The sequence below is a fragment of the Ptiloglossa arizonensis genome, chromosome 4, assembly GCF_051014685.1.
Source record: "Ptiloglossa arizonensis isolate GNS036 chromosome 4, iyPtiAriz1_principal, whole genome shotgun sequence".
In the NCBI taxonomy this organism is placed as follows: domain Eukaryota; kingdom Metazoa; phylum Arthropoda; class Insecta; order Hymenoptera; family Colletidae; genus Ptiloglossa; species Ptiloglossa arizonensis.
The window spans coordinates 9,776,717-9,794,478 of NC_135051.1; the positions used below are offsets into that span (position 1 = coordinate 9,776,717).

Sequence of the window (17,762 nt, forward strand, 5' to 3'; positions counted from 1 at the left end):
TCTTTCTCCACGGAATACGTTCACTCTCGACAAACGGCTCTACATTCCAGCCTAGTAAGTTTATCCGCTAAACGGTCGTTGAAAATATTCTCTCGGAAGAAAAATTCGAAGGGAGCACCCCCCCACCGTTGGTGTTTCTCCACCGTAGGAAGATCGTAAGCTAGCAAACGATCTCTATTCTCGCGCGAACGACACCCACGCAGGGGCTTGAAATTGCACGTAGTCGATCGCAGACAGATAAGAGCTCGAGCTCGAAGGAACGATGAAAGGTAGACGAGGGTGGATCGCTCTACTCTCCACGGTGAGAATTTCTTTGCGGATTAATATTTGCGCTGGCTGCGAGCGAGCCCGCCGTGGAAGACGTGGAATCTAACCTGGACGCGGGTTGAGGGTGGCGGAGGGTTGGAGCAGAACAAATAACGAACGTGGTCGGAGACAAATGGGCTGGATCTACCCCCGGCTAACCCGAGCAACACGACACCCCCCTAGGAACTTTCGGTGTGGCCTGTTGAAAAAGAAATGTTTCTGCAGGTTTCACGTGGACGTGGCCTTCCAACGCGATACCTCGCATGGAAATACGAGCGAGGATACGCCTGGATATTGGACGTGTCGGGGAAAAACGCAGACATAACCGTGGACGGGGATGAGAGTGGCTCGACCCTTGATTTTCAAATTTTTCAACGTTGCCTCGGGGCTGCTTTTCGGTTTGTTTATTAAAGGTACGTCTGAATTCTACCCCCTGGTCCCTAGTTATTTGATGCTCGTCGCTACGAATAATATACTGTCCCTTATAACGCGACCCTAAATATTTTCAATGTTTTACGCGACACGAGAACCTGTCCGGGGAGAGAAACCCTCGCCTCGGGGGAATAAATTCGAGATAATTTGCAACAATGTTGCATTACTCTTTAACCATGGGAGAGACCATCTCGCGGGTCCAAGTTGACCCCTAACTTGATCCTTCTCGCGCAAATACTTCCAACAAGGATTCTATTATTTTACGGTACTTTTCGTAATTTTTGCGAGCGGCGCAAATGTCTCTCTGGGTTTGAGAAGACCCAAATATGGGTCTACGGTGTACGGTGAGGAATAATTGTAGAAGAATCTCGACGAAAAAAATATACTCGAGAAGGAAAAAGTGTACCGCGCAGTATCCCGCCCCTACCCCCGAAGCCGTCCATCTTTTATTAATACATTACTTTTTTTACCACCGACCCAACGGAAGACGTTAAAGTGTCCTGTTTCCCGCGGACCACCCTATATTTCCAAGGGTCCAAAGGTCGTGAATGTAAAATCGAGGAAACGGTTCTTGCGAGTCGAGCCACGAACATTTTTCCTTCTTTTTTCCCACATTCTCTCTTTTCCAACAAAGTATACGAATTCGAACGCGAACGTAATAAATTAAAAGGTATCGAGACAGCCGCGAACCGGAGTCCCAGCGAAAAGAGATATCGATAATCTAGAAACGCACATAGTGTTTGTACAAAGTCTAAAAGTCCCCTTACGGGGGTTAAACGTGCGAAATCTCTCCTCCCCCCCTCTCTCTTTCTCTTTCTCTCTCTCGAAGAAAAAAAGAAAACGATCGACGTATTTTCTCGGATAGCATTCTCGACGAGACGCTAAAAGAGGAAACGACGACGAAGGAACAGTCCGGGTCGAAACGGATGGCCCCAGGGATGAAGTCGTCGAAAGGTCAAGCCACGGATGTCCGGAGGGAACCGAACGAGATTGGGGAACAAGGGAAAGAGGGAACGTGGAAGATAGACAACGCGAATCGAACCAAGCCGACCTTTCTTTACGCTCTTTTGTTTCGTTTTTGACGCAGCACCCAACCCAACCCCCACGACTACCCCCTAGTCGCCCCGAGGGTACGAATCCTTTCGAGCGTGAGGGCTGCGACTGACAGCTGGAACTGTTATATCTCCACGGCCGAACGCCGTTCGTAGTTCATCGATCTTTCCTCCATACGTGAGCGCCTGATTAGTTTTACTACTTCGTTACGAGTAATCATCGACCACCCTCTAAATATTCGTAACAAATTTTCCTACCTATCCGTAACAAATTTCCTTAAAAAATTAGTTACATTTCCATGTCAAATTTCTTTAAAAAATTACCTTTCCATAAGAAACAGTTCCAAACAAGTTGGAACAGCTACCTTTCCATAAGAAATTTTTTCAATATAGTAGCTACCTATACGTAGTAAATTTCTTTAAAAAAATCAGCTACTCTTTCGTAAAAAATTTCCTCGAAACATCCAACTTCGAGCGAGCTGGTGATACGTCTAACTTATAGATTTTCTATAAAATATAGGAGCAACAAGTCATCTTGAACGCCGGTCGACATCCTTCGATTCTTATTTACGAATTTATTAAACGCCACGTTACACGCCGAAATAATAGGCTCATACCGTGCAAATAACGCCTGATCGACGTTCAATGTAATTTCGTCCGTTTAAAAAGTGACGTCCGGAATTTCATCGACGAACATCGAAGCTGCTAATGTATTTTGGCCAATGAGCGATGCTGGTCGAAAGTCGTAGGAGTGATGAACGAGTTTAGAGCCCTGAATAATTCATTTTGCCTGTGCAACTCGGCTCGAACTGCAAAAGTTTAAACATGGGTAAGGAGGAGAGAACGTTTTCAATTTGAAGCCTAACGCTTCGATCGAAATTTCTCGAAAGATGCTCGTAACGGTTTTCTATCTTTTTCTAATTATTTCGCGTCGTATCTACGTCATTGTTTCGCGCAACGTACGCGGCAATGTACTAATAAATACAGGAAACGTAATAAATAAAATAAATGAAGTAAACTTACCAAAAAAAAACGAGAAAAATACTCGTTTTTGGCGAATCTCGCCAAAACGCCGCTGGAAAATTCGCGTCTTTTTCTAATTATTTCGCGTCGTACTTACGTCGTTGTTTCGCGCAACGTATGCTTATATATACCAATCGAGTCACGAAAACGTAATGAACAAAATATTTAAATAAACTTACCGAAAAAACAAGAAGAATGCAGGATCTCGGCAAAACTTTGAAAAATGACACGCGGAATCCATCGACGAACATCGAGGCTGCTAATGTATTTTGGCCAATGACTGATGCTGGTCGAAAGTCGTGGGAGTGATGAACGAGTTTAAAGCCTTGAATAATTCATTTTACCCGTGCAACTCGGCCCAAACTGGAAAAGTTTAAACATGTGTAAGGAGAAGAGAACGTTTTTAATTTGAAGTCTAACGCTTCGATCGAAATTTCTCGAAAGATGCTCGTAACGGTTTTCTATCTTTTTCTAATTATTTCGCGTCGTATTTACGTCATTGTTTCGCGCAACGTACGCGGCAATATACTAATAAAGACACGGAAACGTAATAGATGGAATAAATGAAGTAAACTTACCAAAAGAACGAGAAAATTACGGAATCTCGCCAAAACGCCGCTAGAAAATTCGCAGCAGGAACGCGGAGAGAAATTTCCTACTACGTTGGTCGATGCATTTACCGCGCGATGACTGCACTAGTCAAATAACACACCTAAACTCCTCTTCAACTTTCATCGTAGCCGGATCGATTTATAAAAAAATTCATCTCAAATTCTTCAATAATCACGTTTCTAATGCAGCATCGAAATAATTGAATTACATCTGCAATCTTGTATATATCGAAAACTCAAAAAAAACTACAGCGTCAACCGGAAATTTGTTCTAGCTTCCGCAGCGCCCTCTGTTTCGATCGAACATGGTACAATCGTATAACGACGCTCAAACTATCGATAAATCTGATCGTGATAATTTTCCAAATATTTACTCTAACAATATTGTTCTTCTGTACGATTTACAGTACAAATATCGTCTTTCTGTACAATTTACAATATAAATATCGTTTTTCTGTACGATTCTATCTATCGTTGATATGTACGAATATTCGCGAAAAATCATATTCTTATTTAATACGATTGCGCCATGTACGCATACGTTAGTCTTCTCGTTAAGTCGCAAAAAGTTAATAAATGAATATCTAGAAATAAACTCACGGAAAGAATCGAACGATGAATAGAAAATTTCGGTAAAACGGGCGCAGAAAATTTCGCAACCGGCAGCAGCTCGGTCCTCCACCAGAAAGAAATTTCTAACGGTTCACCCACTACGTTATTCAATGCACCAACCGTGTAATGACCGCGCAGGTCAGATATAATATTTAAGCTCCTCCTAATCGTCCATCGTAGCTGAGTCCATTTATAAAAAAAACTCACCTAGAATTCTTTAATAATCACGTTTTTAATTTAGAAACCAAATAATTGAATAACATTTGCTTCTATATATCGAAAACTTGAATAAATTATAGCGCAAACCGGAAATTCTTTCGAACTTCCGTAGCGCCATTATTCTCCCGCGAAACTGTTCGCATTATTTGCTACAGCGTGCACACCCCCCTTTTTGGAACCACGCCGCAACCAGGATGCATCGTTCGAGCCACCGATAAAACCGATTGTGATCTTTTATTAGTGTTTATAGTATAAATATTGTTTTTTTAAATAGTTCTATCGATCATTGTTACGTATTTACAATTGTTTGTGAAAATATCGCATTATTATCTTGCAAAGTGAATTTACGTGTCACCCGCAAAAAATAGAACGCGTTCCAGTAAGAATGACGATTTGAATTGCCGTTTCACTCCATAGAAAACTGGATCGAGGACTTCGTGCCATGGACAAGACATCTTATTCGGTATGATAATTTTATTTTCTATAATACTCCTTTTATTAAAATAGAAATTTTTATACGAATTACGCGAAAACGTAATGTACGTACGTTCGCGTACAACGTAATATTATAAGAGAAAATTCGCTTTGTCTCACTCGTTATAAATGGACTGTTCAACGGTAAATCTTTTGAACAATTTCACCGTTAGTGAACCTTTTAACTAAGATTAAAAGCAAATTTTTTAATTTATTAATAAAAACAGTTACGACGATGAAGTTATTAACGCCTTTATTAATCGTACGAATAAGTGCAATTGATTACATGTTCTGGAATTTTTGAAAATCCGTTACGTATTTATGATCGTAAATTTTCATAGAAATCTTATCTAAAATTCTATGCTGAATCTACATATATGTATATGTATATCGGCGTGATATCGATTTGCTTAGGAATAAAAATTTGCAACGGGAAAATATTGAAGGGATCTTGATTCGTACTATAAATGTAGTATAAATTGATTTGTCATATTCTTCCTATAAAATATACAGATTCGTGAAGATTAGATGGGGATTGGGGAAACGTTAGGAATATTATTCATAGAAGCTTTTTATTTTTCGCTTATAAATCATACATGTATGTGTATATAAATAAAAATCGTTTTTATAATCTTAAGATATAATAGCGAATTAAAGAACATTTCTCTCGAAAAAGTCTCATCTCGTGTACGTGTAACGACCAGCGTTAACAACGATAGAAAAACCTTTAAAAAGATTGAGGATATCGAGCCAAAGAAGGTGAAATATTCATTGATCGAGACCTTGCGCATAAAGTCGTCTAAGTGGCACAGATACGATATGTACATGTACGTATACGCGTTCAAGGTTCCGTAAATGGTAACATTTTTTCCAATTCTCGTAAAAGTTGTGCAACGTGCTCTATTAACGTGACGCCGGTCATTGTAACTGGTCGCAACGTTCGACTGTAACACTGTTTATATAAATTGGCAAGTGTTTCGCGACTGAAATATTAAAAAATATTATATTACATTTGATACATTATAATAAGAATATTAAGAATGCACAATTTGAAATGCATACTCCTTTTTATTGCTACTGCTACTGCTATTCTTGGAGACAATTAATTTGGTCAAGGATCTCAAGATGAACTGCAATCTTTGTTCGAGTAATGTCACCAAGGTTTCTTCGTCTTCTATCAGCTTTTGTTCATCAATTCCTTTCCCTTCTGTGATGTCTTTCCCAACTTTGTTATCAATTGCATTTGTACTTTCCCCTTTTTGTTTCTGAGAACTATTTTTCTCGCATAGTATATCCATGATGGGTCTACATTGTAGTATTAATTCCAGACCATTTTGATATGCTTTTAATTTACCATTAAATGTCGTAGCGCCTGAAATATAATATAATACATGAAAGTACAAACTATCGAGAAATTAATACACCTTTGGTTCAAAGGAGTACGCACATCGTGCTTGGTGTTCTGCTAAAGCAACTCTTTCCATTTGCACCGTAAGAAATTCGGTACTTTGCTCCAAAACCAACAAGAGCTTCGCAGCTTTTTCATAATATAACTTGCACAGTTGCAAGCTTGTTTTCCTTTTAACATTATCTGCATCTGGCTGATGCTCTCTATATACACGGTGATACAAAGAAGCTAGTCTATGTTGAATAGTAGCAGTACGGAATTGATAAACAGGCTGCCTTGGTCCTGGCGTTTCAGTATCACAGTGTTTAAGGGCTTTCTGTAGAATATCAACAACTTCTCGTTCCAGTTCTTCCTCCGTCTAGAATCATAACCAGAATAAAAAAGGAAAGAAGGACAATTAAATTAATTTTAGATCAGAGAAGGAAAACGTACTTTACAACCAGTAATAGGATAGTCTTGCAATAATGTGGCCATAGTGAACAAGGTGGTGGACAAATCCCATGTAACGGTATCCCAAATCGCCGAATTTGATTTTCTAGTACCCAAAACTTGCAAAGCTTTCTGATAGCTCGCTAGTGCTTTATTGTAAAAGTGACGTTCTTGAGTGTTTTGTTTCACGTTCATGTGGGCACAAAGTCGCATAAGTCTTCCAGTATTTGAATGCAAGCGAGCCAAGTTCGCTTCATCGTGAACTGTTTCAAACGCCTTTACACCCACTTCCAAATGCATTAACGAACGCGCAAGTAGTGATATTACGTTGGACGAGGAATCCGACGTGTCCTCTGATGAGCTTTCTTGCTGATAACGTACTGTAAAAATAGTAACATATTCTTTAAATTTATATAGAGGACTTTTAAAGTAATAAAATGAATAGAAAACTACCAACTTGCAGCTTCATTCATATAAAGAACTCCTAGTTCGTTATGAATGTTTCCTAGTCGCCTTATAAGATTTTTTTTATCCGTGACAAACGGTTCTAATAACAAGGCTTTCTCGTAACACTTGTAAGACGCCACCAAAGTAAACTCTAAACTTTCTAAATGTTGTGGTAGTAATTCGGCACCATCTAAATGGAAAAAAAATTTTAATTATTCTCAAGTGTAAAACGATATTTCCACATACTTGTTATGCAAACCTACTCATATCTAAGTCTTCTTCCCCTTTACAGATTTCTTCAACGATCCTTTCCTCTATGTCATTTTTCATTTCATAATCTTTCCTGTGTTTCTCTACGTTGCACCAGTCTTGCACAACCATAAAGCAGCAATCTCCCGCACGACCTAATAAATAGCTAATCAATTTAGCATTTTTTATGCCACAAAAAATTTCCAGTATTTTTTGACACCTCAGTACTGCCAACATGTATCTCAATGAAGCTCCATAACTTTTATTAGCGTATTCATTTTCGGCTAGAACAGCAAAGATCAATGACGCTTTCTTGTACAACAATATCTTCAAATGTGCGTTCCAACTAATGTTATCGCTTTTTTTCGGAGCTTGCCACGTGGGTATAGTTTCAGCTTTGACCTTGCATAGTAATGCTGTTGCTTTGTTCTCGCTAGGTTCTTCTTTCAAAATTACTTTCTCAATTTTTTTGTTCTTCTTTGGTTTAAATTTCTTCTTATGAGTAGGACTACTGTTTAGAGAACTTGCTTCCGAATCGGTTTTCTTCTTTTCGTCTCTCAAAGGGGTGCAAGGCATAGGAATTGCTTGGAAAGGTTTTGCCATGTTCAAATGAGTCTCTTCGTACTCTTTCTCCTCTTTCTCCTCTTTCTCCTCTTGCTCCTCTTTCTCCTTTTCTTCGGCTCTTATTCGTTCTTCGTCATCGGAACTATCTTCAGTTGGGAAATACTGTAGGCATTCTAGTCCACGATAAACATGCTCCAAAGCAGCCAAACATCTTTCTTCAACCGTACCCGAAATAGGTGGCGACTTGTACTTGGATTCTTTGCAATCTGTACGTTCCTTAACTAAGAATAAAAAAAATGATGTCTTTGTTCATTTATTCGCACGCTAAAAAGACAGATGCGCATACAGCACGTATTTAACTTACTGTTGGCGAATGTTAATGACTTAATCGCAGCTTCCTCAGTTTCTTCGTCTTCCTCTTCTTCTTCTCCTTCTCCTTCTCCTTCTCCTCCTTCTTCTTCTTCTTCGTTTCTCTCATTTTCATGATTCGTACCGGAGTCGTTATGCGCATCTTCTTCGTCGCTTTGATCGGAGAGTCCTGGATTAGCAGGATCTGTATCCGATGGTATGTAAAGATCGGACAGCATAAAATGTGCCGACGTAACAATTTGAGGGTACTTTTCTTTAACTAATAATTCCAAACAATTTTTTAGTAGCATTCTAATAGTGCCCTGTTGACAATGATAATCGGTAGAGTACTTCATATTACGAGCTACTCTATACAATAACATAGCAACAGGCACGGTAAATGGATTTTGACCTTTGTCATCCGACACATCGTGACACAAAGACGTTAAATCGTACAACTTTACAACCTCGTCGTCCTTGCCTATCGAATATAAAAAATAATAATAGAATATAGTTTACAGAAAAATGGCAAACTGGAATAATTTTTTACTCGATTATTTTATTTATTTTACCTTTAAATAACCAATAAGTGTGTCCTGCCTTTGTCGCATTATTTTTTAAGAAACTTAAAATGTTTTGGGCAACATCCCTGATGACTTTAGAACTGAATTTAGAATGATCCAAATTAGGAAGATCTTCCGTTTTTATCAATTCGTACTTTTGCACAATTCCATCCAGATGATAACACATTACTACTTCCGGTACATTGCACATTAAGTTATCCAACCAATAATCTATACCGGTTAAAACATTAATGGGTTTCGTCACGTCTCTCAATCTTAGACTTATACACGGATGCGTTTGCCCTCCAAATATCGGCATGTCCGTACCGATAAGCATTTGTATATTCTCAAAAGTCCACACAATGTTTCTCGCGAAATTGTGATTATAATTCGGATCCGGTACTTTTTCTTCTTGAGAAGGTTCCGGTAAACACGGTTCCATCGTTTTCACGGGTAACTGAGGTTTTTTATCCTGCTCCTTATTATCCGCTACTACTATCGAATGATACAAAAACTTGGATACCAAGTTTCTTTGTTGCAAAGTGTTCCTATTGTTTGTTTTGTGAAACAGACGTTTCTCTTTGTCTCCATGATTCTGGAAAATATGTTTGTAAAAAAATTTTTTCAACCACTCCCAATCGCTTTCCGCTTGTCTGAGTAAATATTTGTGAATATCGAAGTCGTCCAATAACAAAGTATTTTCGACTCTGTGAACCATCATCGATATAACTCCGTGGTTATAAGGCAACTTTAGCAGCTTTTTTATGTTTTCCGCGTCCGACACGACGTCGACTTCCCCGACGCAATCCGGAAACATGTGTGCCATACGAAAACTGGAAAATCCCGAAGACTGAGACCATACACTTTGAAGGCCATAACTTTCCACGGAACTGCTGAGCCAATTGCTCGGTGGTAAATTTAAGTCCGTATTGCACTGTAGTTGAGCGTACGTCGCCGGTGTTTGAACAACAGAATACTTGACAACTGCTGTAGATTTAACAGGTTTCTTAGTCAAATTGGGTGCAATAGCCAAGGACATAGGTTTGACCTAAAATGAAAAGAATCACAAGAGCGTGCAATGTATAAAATAAAATATATGTTAGATTTTCGCTTGAAAAAATGTCTTATAATTAAAAACACGAGTGCTATACACGTGTCGTTTACGAATACCGTAACAACAAAGTAATTTAGTTTTTCCGATTTTGGTTAAAATAAAATTCTCGATAAAATAATAGTGTCAGCGTAAGAACGTCGTTAATCGAAGAAAACGTCGTTTACCGTGTCAATCTTCGTATTCAATTCCTCGGACATTTCCAATTTCAAACAGTGTCACCGGAGTCTCTTAAAAACAATGGTTGCGTTTCAAAATTTTTAGAAGGATCCAGAGTGCACAGAGAACTTGCGTTCACCCAACACATAATCACTAATTATACAGTACATGTAGGAAGGATACAACGAAACAAACTTTACCGACCTTACCAACATTACGACTTTGATCGATATTACCCTCCAGTGAACATTTTTTAGTTGAAAACGCGACCGTATAGGTGGCCCCACTATATCGGTTCCACTCCCTCTTGGCAAGTCTAATCGAAGAGAAAGACGATCGACGCATCGCGCAATCTGAAACACCGACCTTTGAAAATATCAGTGGCTTGGGGCGACCTCTTGGTCGAAGAACGGTGATTTCGAGTAATACCGTTCACCTAGTCGCCAAAGTCGGCGAAGATGGTAAACACTGTAAACTCGTCCCCGTAAATTATTCGTGGTTCTATCAAAGCCGACGATTTAGCAGGAAAAAATCTTTTCACAGTTACAACCACTCTATCAACTTTCTAAAATTTTCCCAGTCGAATCTATTTACAGATTCCATTCTGCGATACCTCTGCAGTATCGTATTTACCCTACTACTTTCGATGGAACTGTAAATCGTCGTACGGATCGATGCAATAATGATTTCGTTCTTCGATGTCAAAGACAAATGGTAAACCGTTTCGAATATTCGGAGAACAACATCGGAATCGAAGCACCGAGATATTAATTTGGAGGATCGAGAAGGGGATAATTGTATAGGAGCGACTCGCGTCACAATGTTGATCTTCTCCAAGCGGATATCGCATCGGAGATTCTAAGTAGAAAAGGAAGCCCGTGAAGATCGCCGATCCGTCGAAAGTCGAAAGCGTCGCGTGCTATTTTAGCGATCGCGAAACAAAGTTATCGATGGAAATCGCCAACGAAAAGGTTAGCTCGGAAAGACGTTCGTTTATCCGCGACGCTGAATGGATTCGGAAACCCTCGAAGTGGTTGACGTCATTGGTACCGTATCCGTATAAAAGAGCACGGATTGCACCCTCGCGATTCAGTCGCTGACAGTGATAGTACGTTCGGAGGTCACTGCGGTGTACTGAACTATGGTGATGAACTTCAGGGTGTACAAAAAATGTTCACCGAACGGGAAAATATCTCTGTACCTTGGTAAAAGGGACTACATCGACTATCTGTCGGGCATCGAGCCCGTGGACGGAGTGATCTTGCTGGACCAGGATTACATCGACACCGGGAGAAAGATATGGGGTCAACTGGTGTGCAGTTTCCGTTACGGCCGGGAGGAGGACGAAGTGATGGGTCTGAACTTCCAAAAGGATCTCTACCTGATCTCGGAGGAGCTCCACCCGAGCGCTAAGAAGACCGAGGAGAACCCGACCAAGCTGCAAGAACGACTGCTGAGAAAACTGGGCCCAAACGCGATTCCGTTTACCTTCAAGTTCCCACCAACGGCACCGTCGAGCGTCACCCTGCAACCTGGCGAGGGTGAGACCGGGGAACCCTGCGGTGTCAGCTATTACGTAAAGATCTACGCCGGGGACACCGAGACCGACATCACCCACAAAAGGAGCACGGTGACGATGGGCATCAGGAAGATCCAGTACACACCGACGAAACAAGGCCGTCAGCCGTGCACCGTGGTACGGAAGGACTTTCTGCTCAGCCCGGGCGATCTCGAGCTCGAGGTCACCCTGGACAAGCAGCTCTACTATCACGGGGAGAGAATAGCCGTGAACATTTGCGTGAAGAACACCAGCAACAAGGTGGTGAAGAAGATCAAGGCGCTGGTGCAGCAGGGTATCGACGTGGTGGTCTTCCAAAATGGCCAGTTCAGGACGGTGATCGACGCTATCGAGACCCAAGACGGATGCCCGATCAATCCCGGATCGAACCTGCAGAAGGTGATCTATCTGAAACCAGAGCTGGAGAACAACAAGCATCGCAGAGGCATAGCTCTGGACGGGCAGCTCAAGAGGGAGGAGAGCGAGCTGGCCTCCAGCACGTTGCTCGTATCGCCGGATGTGCGCGACACCTTTGGTATCGTGGTGTCCTACGCCGTAAAGGTGAAGCTCTATCTCGGAGCACTCGGAGGCGAGTTATCCGCCGAGCTACCGTTCATCCTGATGCGCCCCAAGCCCGTCGATCGCATCAAGGTGATGAACGCCGACAACATAGAGGTGGAGGACATCGCCGAGGAGAAGCTGGCTGCGGCCAACAGCTAAACGGAGAGGATCCAGTTAGCGCGACCGCGAGCTGCGCACGGAGCTTGGCTCGCGTTCAATTTCAACACGGAGAACTCGCGCATCGCACCAATGGGCAACACACACCGTGATACACACCGGTCCAATATTCGGAGAAAGCAACGCGTCTTACCTTATTAACCCTCTCGCTTCCGAGACCACGGAGAGAGCCGAATTTTCAGTTCGAACGAGCCTTTCGTCCCACTCGTGGAATCGAATCGAAGCGAAAGGGTTGACGGACAGTTAGAGACAGTTAGAGAGAGAGAGAGAGAGAGAGAGAGAGAGTGAGAGAGAGAGAGAGAGATTACCCGGCAGAAAGTAAATCCTTGTTCTCCGTATCCGAAATGCTTCCTTTTAGAGATCCGAGACATTCAACGGTATCAATTACTGCTAGAAGCTAGGTGAAAGCGAATGTCGCCCGATGCAACTGGAACGCGTCCCTTTCAAGAATAGATACGAACGATCCGCGGCGGTCGTTTCTACCTACCGACGTTCTGTAATTCTGTAAAATTCTGTAGCATAAACGATGGTGTATCGTCTGAATAATACTCGTGTACACGCTATCGCACCAGCAGATTTTTCTCCCTCCCCCGCGTCCCAGCATTTACTTCCTAAGGAAATACGTGGTTCGGTGGAACCCGCGTTCCCACGCGTGCCGACGCATGGGAGCAAACCATCGAGTTCCGAGATTCTTTCCGATCGTTTAAAACGAAATGTAACGCGCCACCGAAGGAGAGAGATCCGTCTCAGGGTCGAGGAGCGACCGAGGCCGGACAAGCTCGAGTAAGTCCGAATCCACGAGCCGTTATCATCGAAAAGAAGCCCCCTCGTTGATATCTCGTGGGCGCGATTAATCAGCGACGTTGAGCGGATAACGCGCGGAAGAACCAGGCGTGTCCCCTCGCGCGCCAACAAATTGCGCGGCGACTCGCAGCGGTTCGAATTTATCATCCCGTTTCCTGAAACTCTTCGAGCCTCCTCGAGCGTGAAAACACACGCTCAACAAGTACCGCGCGCCGCGTCGAGCGCAAAAATTAATATCGCGTTGTTGAAAAGCCGCGGGGACCGGTATACCGGGCGAGAAACGCGTGCGGGGTAGGCGGCTCGCGACCTACAGGGTGGGAAAAAAGTATTCGAGACGCGCGTCCCATAACGGAGAAGACGAAGAAGCTTTCGGGGAACGAAAGAAAGCACCTTCCGGGAGAGGAGCGGAGCGGTGCGGTCCTTCGTCCGCTCTCTCGCACGGCGTCTTCCCCTCGCGCGCGTACGCGTACGCGCTAACGGGAAAGAGAGTGGGGAGGGCTGCGCCGCCGGGAGGCACGACGCGTAATCCGATTGGTCGATACTTTGACAACCATTTGCGAGAAAACGGTGCGTTCCCGGTGCACGGTTCCTTCGGAACTTTGGATTTTCCTCGCAGCCCGTGCAGATGTCCTGTGCTCGAACGAGCACTCGAGTCGCGTTACCCGTAACAGCCTCGAGCCCGGGGAGAGGGGGAGAGTTATCGATCGGCGAATAAAGTCGAAATCGTTGCGCAACCGTCGCGATTTCGCGAAAAGGTTCCCTCCGTGGAGGACAAGGTCGCGTATTTTCGATTACGCAATCCCCCTCCGGGGGTGGTAGGTGGCCTAGAAAAGTCCGAAAACACCGAGGACGATCGATCGCCTCCGCTCGCCGTAGGAATAATCCGCAATTTCGAGAGACGAACCGGCCGCCGCTGCGAACACGGGGAGGGAGAGCTAGACCGTCGGGGAGAACAAAGCTGGTGCATAGAAAGTTCGGTCGAACGCGAACGGGGACACGGGCCTATATTCGCAGGAAGGCCGCAGCTACGAGTATATCTCCCCCGCGACAAATGAAAAGAAACGACGCGCGATCCTGCGAAGGGCAGCGCCGTCTCGGCGATGCCACCCTGTGTGTATTTACGTGTGTGCGCGGTGGGCGTTGGAGGAGCAACCGTCGAGGCTCGGGGGCGGGATGGGGGAACGAGCACGAAACCCCCACGGGGAGCAAGACGCGGTTAGACGGAGTCGCGGGTGCGGGTGCGGGTGCGGGTGCGGGCGCGGGCGCGGGCGCGGGCGCGGGGCGCGCGGCGCGGGCGCGGGCGCGGCAGACAGACGGAGAGAGACCGAGCGCGGAGGGAGCCGGCGAGGAGATAAAATTAGAGAGAGAGGTCAGAAAAAGCGAACCGACGCAGAAAAGGGAAGAGTAAAAATCGGAGAAGGAAGGAAGAAGAAAGAGGGCGAGAAACCGAGCGGAGCGAACGAGCGATAGACGGGGCCGAAGCGGAGCAGAGAGATCGAAGAAAGAGCTAGCGAACGAGCGAGCGAGCGAGTCGGCTCGAGGACGAGAGAGGGCAGACCGCCGGGCCAACAGCGAGAACGAGAGAACGAACTCGGGGTTCGGGCGGTCCGCAGGCTCGGCCGGTGCGTCAGTTAGGCTCGAGACACCCGCGAGAACGGACCGTTGGGTGGTTGCCTCCCTTCAGTTCGGTACGTACGTTCGATGCGCCCCCACCATCAGCCCCTGGCCACCTAGTAAGAGTCTCTCTCTCTCTCTTTCTCTCTCTCTCTCTGGAGGCAGTGTCGCGTAGAGTGTCGTACGAGGTCCGTCCGTCCCGATCCCTCGATCCGGTGGTTGGTTCTCTGTCTGCAACCCTCGTGTTTCGATTTGTGCCGGTTCCAACGAGTCCCGGAACAGCAACGCAGCAGCACGGGACGCGGACGAGCCAGGAGGAGGAGGCGGAGAAGAGGTTACGACGAGTTTTCACCGGGGGGCTAATCCCGCAGGAAGAACGAAGAAGATAGTGGCGGCTACGCTACGTTAGCAGCCGAGTGAGTACCTCGCCGAGCCTTGACTCTGCCCTCTCCTCTTCTCTTCTCTTCTCCTCTCTCGCCGATTATTTTTCTCTCTCGCCCTCTCGGTTCTGCCTCCCCGTTCCTCCCTGTTTCTCTCTCGGTCGGTCCTCCCCGTCTGGATTTTTCTGACCGGCACGTCGCGTCTCTCTCTCCGCTGGCGCGCAACAGACACCGGCGAAAACTCACCGATACACGACGAGTTTCTCTTCTCTTCTCTTCTCTTCTCCCGCGGCAGACGGTGGCATTGATTTCCTCCCCCCGTCCTCACCGTCCTCACCGTCCTCGCCGTCCTCACCGTCCTCACCGTCCTCACCGTCCTCACCGTCCTCACCGTCCTCACCGTCCTCACCGTCCTCTCCGTCCTCTCCGTCCTCTCTGTCTCGCGCGGCGTCCCGCTCTCGCCCTTCCCTCCCACGCGATACGTACGCACGCACGGTCCTCGTAATTTCGAGTTGAAATCGGTTCTCGCTTTGTCAGCGGGCCTAACCCACGCAGATAACGCGCACCGGTTCTCGATCGAACCACCCCCGTAGACCGGGCCAGGGATCCCTCGGATCGGGGAACGAAGGTAATCGCGGTGAAATCAACGAACGCCCCCGTGGCGAGCCGAAACCCTCGGTACCAGGGTCCCGAGGCGAGGGGTGAGACGATCGTGCGGGAAGATGGCTGGCCGTTTCCACTCTCGAGTATTTCGCTCGGAAACCAACCGATACGCGTCCTCGTGTATTTCGGGAGGTTTGTTTGTTCTCCTCGAGAAACAAAGTCCCGGATTCGAGGTCCCCTCGGAGGATCTCGGGGACGAAACGCGCGTTACCGCGACTCGGAGAGGAACGAGTTTCTCCGCCGCGATGGAACACCGCAATTTCACGCGAAACGCTCGCGACCTTGAGCGGCCCGCCGCGCTGGAACGTTCGAGGCTGGTCCGGCGTTCTCGGGCGTCTCGAGCGCTGCTCGGAAATTTTAAGACCGCGATCGCGAATCCCGAACTCTGTTCTCGCCCTCGACAAGGTCGCGCGTCGGTAACGCGACGCGTGGCCCGATTATCTCTGCTCGAGTAAACCGGCTTCCGGTGTGCGTACTCGTTGCTCGAATATTCCGCGTAGAAGGGTAATTGGCGAACCGGCGTTATCGCGGTCGTCGCAGCCTGAAAATATACGTATATCGAGGAGCTCGAATCGTCGACCTCGAACGGCCACGCTTCGATACGGCATTAGTCACACGTACGCGTCGACCGATGAATATTTCAACGTTACAAATGCGCGCGCCGTTGCCTGTGCAAACATTCCGCGGCTCGTTTTCTGCTGCGAAAACGTTTCATTCGGCCGACACACTCGCCTCGCCTCGCCCCGCCTCGCCTCGCCCCGCCTCGCCTCGCCTCGCCTCGCCTCGCCTCGCCTTGCCTCGCCTCGCCTCGCATCGCCTCGCCTCAACGCGACGAATAAGTGTACACGCCGTTTCGCGACGGAACATCGACCCGCATGGAAGATTTTCTGCTCGCGTCCTCTCTGTGTGTCAGCTCGACGCGTACTTTTCCTGCTTCGCCGCGAGTAATCTCGCCAGCGTCGGCCACTCGAGCCAAAGTCACCTCTAACCATTGTCCCAGTTGCTTTTGTGCGGCTTCTGTTGGTACTTAACGACGTCGTCGGCACGCGCGACACGGTATCGCGGAAGAATCCGATTCCTTTGGCTCGCGGAGCGCGTTGCCCGTTAACGCGACGTGCATTCTTCGCGCTTTGTATCCTCCTCTTGGAACAACGGGAGGGGAATCTTTCGCCGCTTCCTTCTCTCGTTCGAACGCTTTTTCTTTCGTTTCGAAACATTTCGTACACCGTACCTACGGTTCGAGACGGATCGAGCGTAATTCGACTCGGTGCTACGGTACAACGACACGTGTACATTATTGCCACGTTCGCGTCGCAAATACGCTCGGCCAACTGGAAATACTCCGTACGCGAATAATCGTGCCGAGATAACGAGCTCTTTGTTTATTAACCGAATTACCCGGATAGGAAATATCGTTCGGAGCGCGAAGATTATTTTATCGCTTTCCGAGTTTCCCGTTTTATTTTCCAGCCGGCTAATAAACCTTGCCGAGCGTCCGAGTCGGAGAGGAGCGAAAACTCGTATCGAAACGAAAAACTTTAACAAAGTTCCGGGCAACTTTCGTTACGTCCGTGTTTACCGCGAGAGTTCTTTCGAACCGAAGACGGATCGACTATTGGATTCGTCGAGAACGCTCCAACTTTCCTGGACCGGTGGTTGGAATTTAATAAAGAACGAGACGAACGAGACTCTGCGGGATACCATTACGATTTGTACATTTATCGTTACTCGACTGCCGATTCGATCCTTTGTACGTCGTACAGGACACCGATCGATGTTCCGTCTCTCCCAGATTGGGATCGTTTGCTAGGTTTATTTTAGCCACCGAGAAGGCGGTGCCCGGGTCTGATTCTATCGATTGCCGGTACAGTTTCGCGAGGTAAATTTTTACCGATACGGCTTCTTCCCTCGGTCGAGAAAATACTCGAAATAATTGACACCCTTCGTCGAACCCTCCTCGACGAGTCGACGTCGAGCCTTCGACGCAGAAAAGACGAA

The 17,762-nt window shown here is 46.0% G+C and overlaps 2 protein-coding genes across 2 annotated transcripts; one reads left to right on the top strand and one right to left on the bottom strand.

Annotated features, from left to right (window-relative positions):
• Positions 1–5,282: 5,282 nt before the first annotated feature.
• Positions 5,283–10,151, bottom strand: LOC143145255 (erythroid differentiation-related factor 1). Its single transcript, XM_076308451.1, has 9 exons — positions 10,016–10,151; positions 8,747–9,785; positions 8,191–8,655; positions 7,277–8,107; positions 7,024–7,203; positions 6,570–6,946; positions 6,177–6,495; positions 5,792–6,101; positions 5,283–5,712 (listed from the first exon to the last, which is right to left on the bottom strand). The coding sequence occupies exons 1-9, from the start codon at positions 10,046–10,048 to the stop codon at positions 5,571–5,573; spliced, it is 3,696 nt and encodes a 1,231-aa protein (XP_076164566.1). The 5' UTR covers positions 10,049–10,151; the 3' UTR covers positions 5,283–5,570.
• A 938-nt stretch (positions 10,152–11,089) lies between these two features.
• Positions 11,090–12,866, top strand: Arr1 (arrestin 1). Its single transcript, XM_076309756.1, has one exon. The coding sequence runs from the start codon at positions 11,149–11,151 to the stop codon at positions 12,283–12,285; it is 1,137 nt and encodes a 378-aa protein (XP_076165871.1). The 5' UTR covers positions 11,090–11,148; the 3' UTR covers positions 12,286–12,866.
• The last annotated feature ends 4,896 nt before the right edge of the window (positions 12,867–17,762 follow it).

What these genes read in the sequence shown, in the direction of transcription:
- LOC143145255 (XM_076308451.1), bottom strand. Translation starts at nt 10,048, where the DNA reads ATGTCCGAGGAATTGAATACGAAGATTGACACG. An exon ending in TGAATACGAAGATTGACACG is followed by an intron (nt 9,786 to 10,015) that starts GTAAACGACGTT and finishes TTTTCATTTTAG; the next exon opens with GTCAAACCTATGTCCTTGGC. An exon ending in CACTTATTGGTTATTTAAAG is followed by an intron (nt 8,656 to 8,746) that starts GTAAAATAAATA and finishes TATATTCGATAG; the next exon opens with GCAAGGACGACGAGGTTGTA.
- Arr1 (XM_076309756.1), top strand. Translation starts at nt 11,149, where the DNA reads ATGGTGATGAACTTCAGGGTGTACAAAAAATGTTCACCGAACGGGAAA.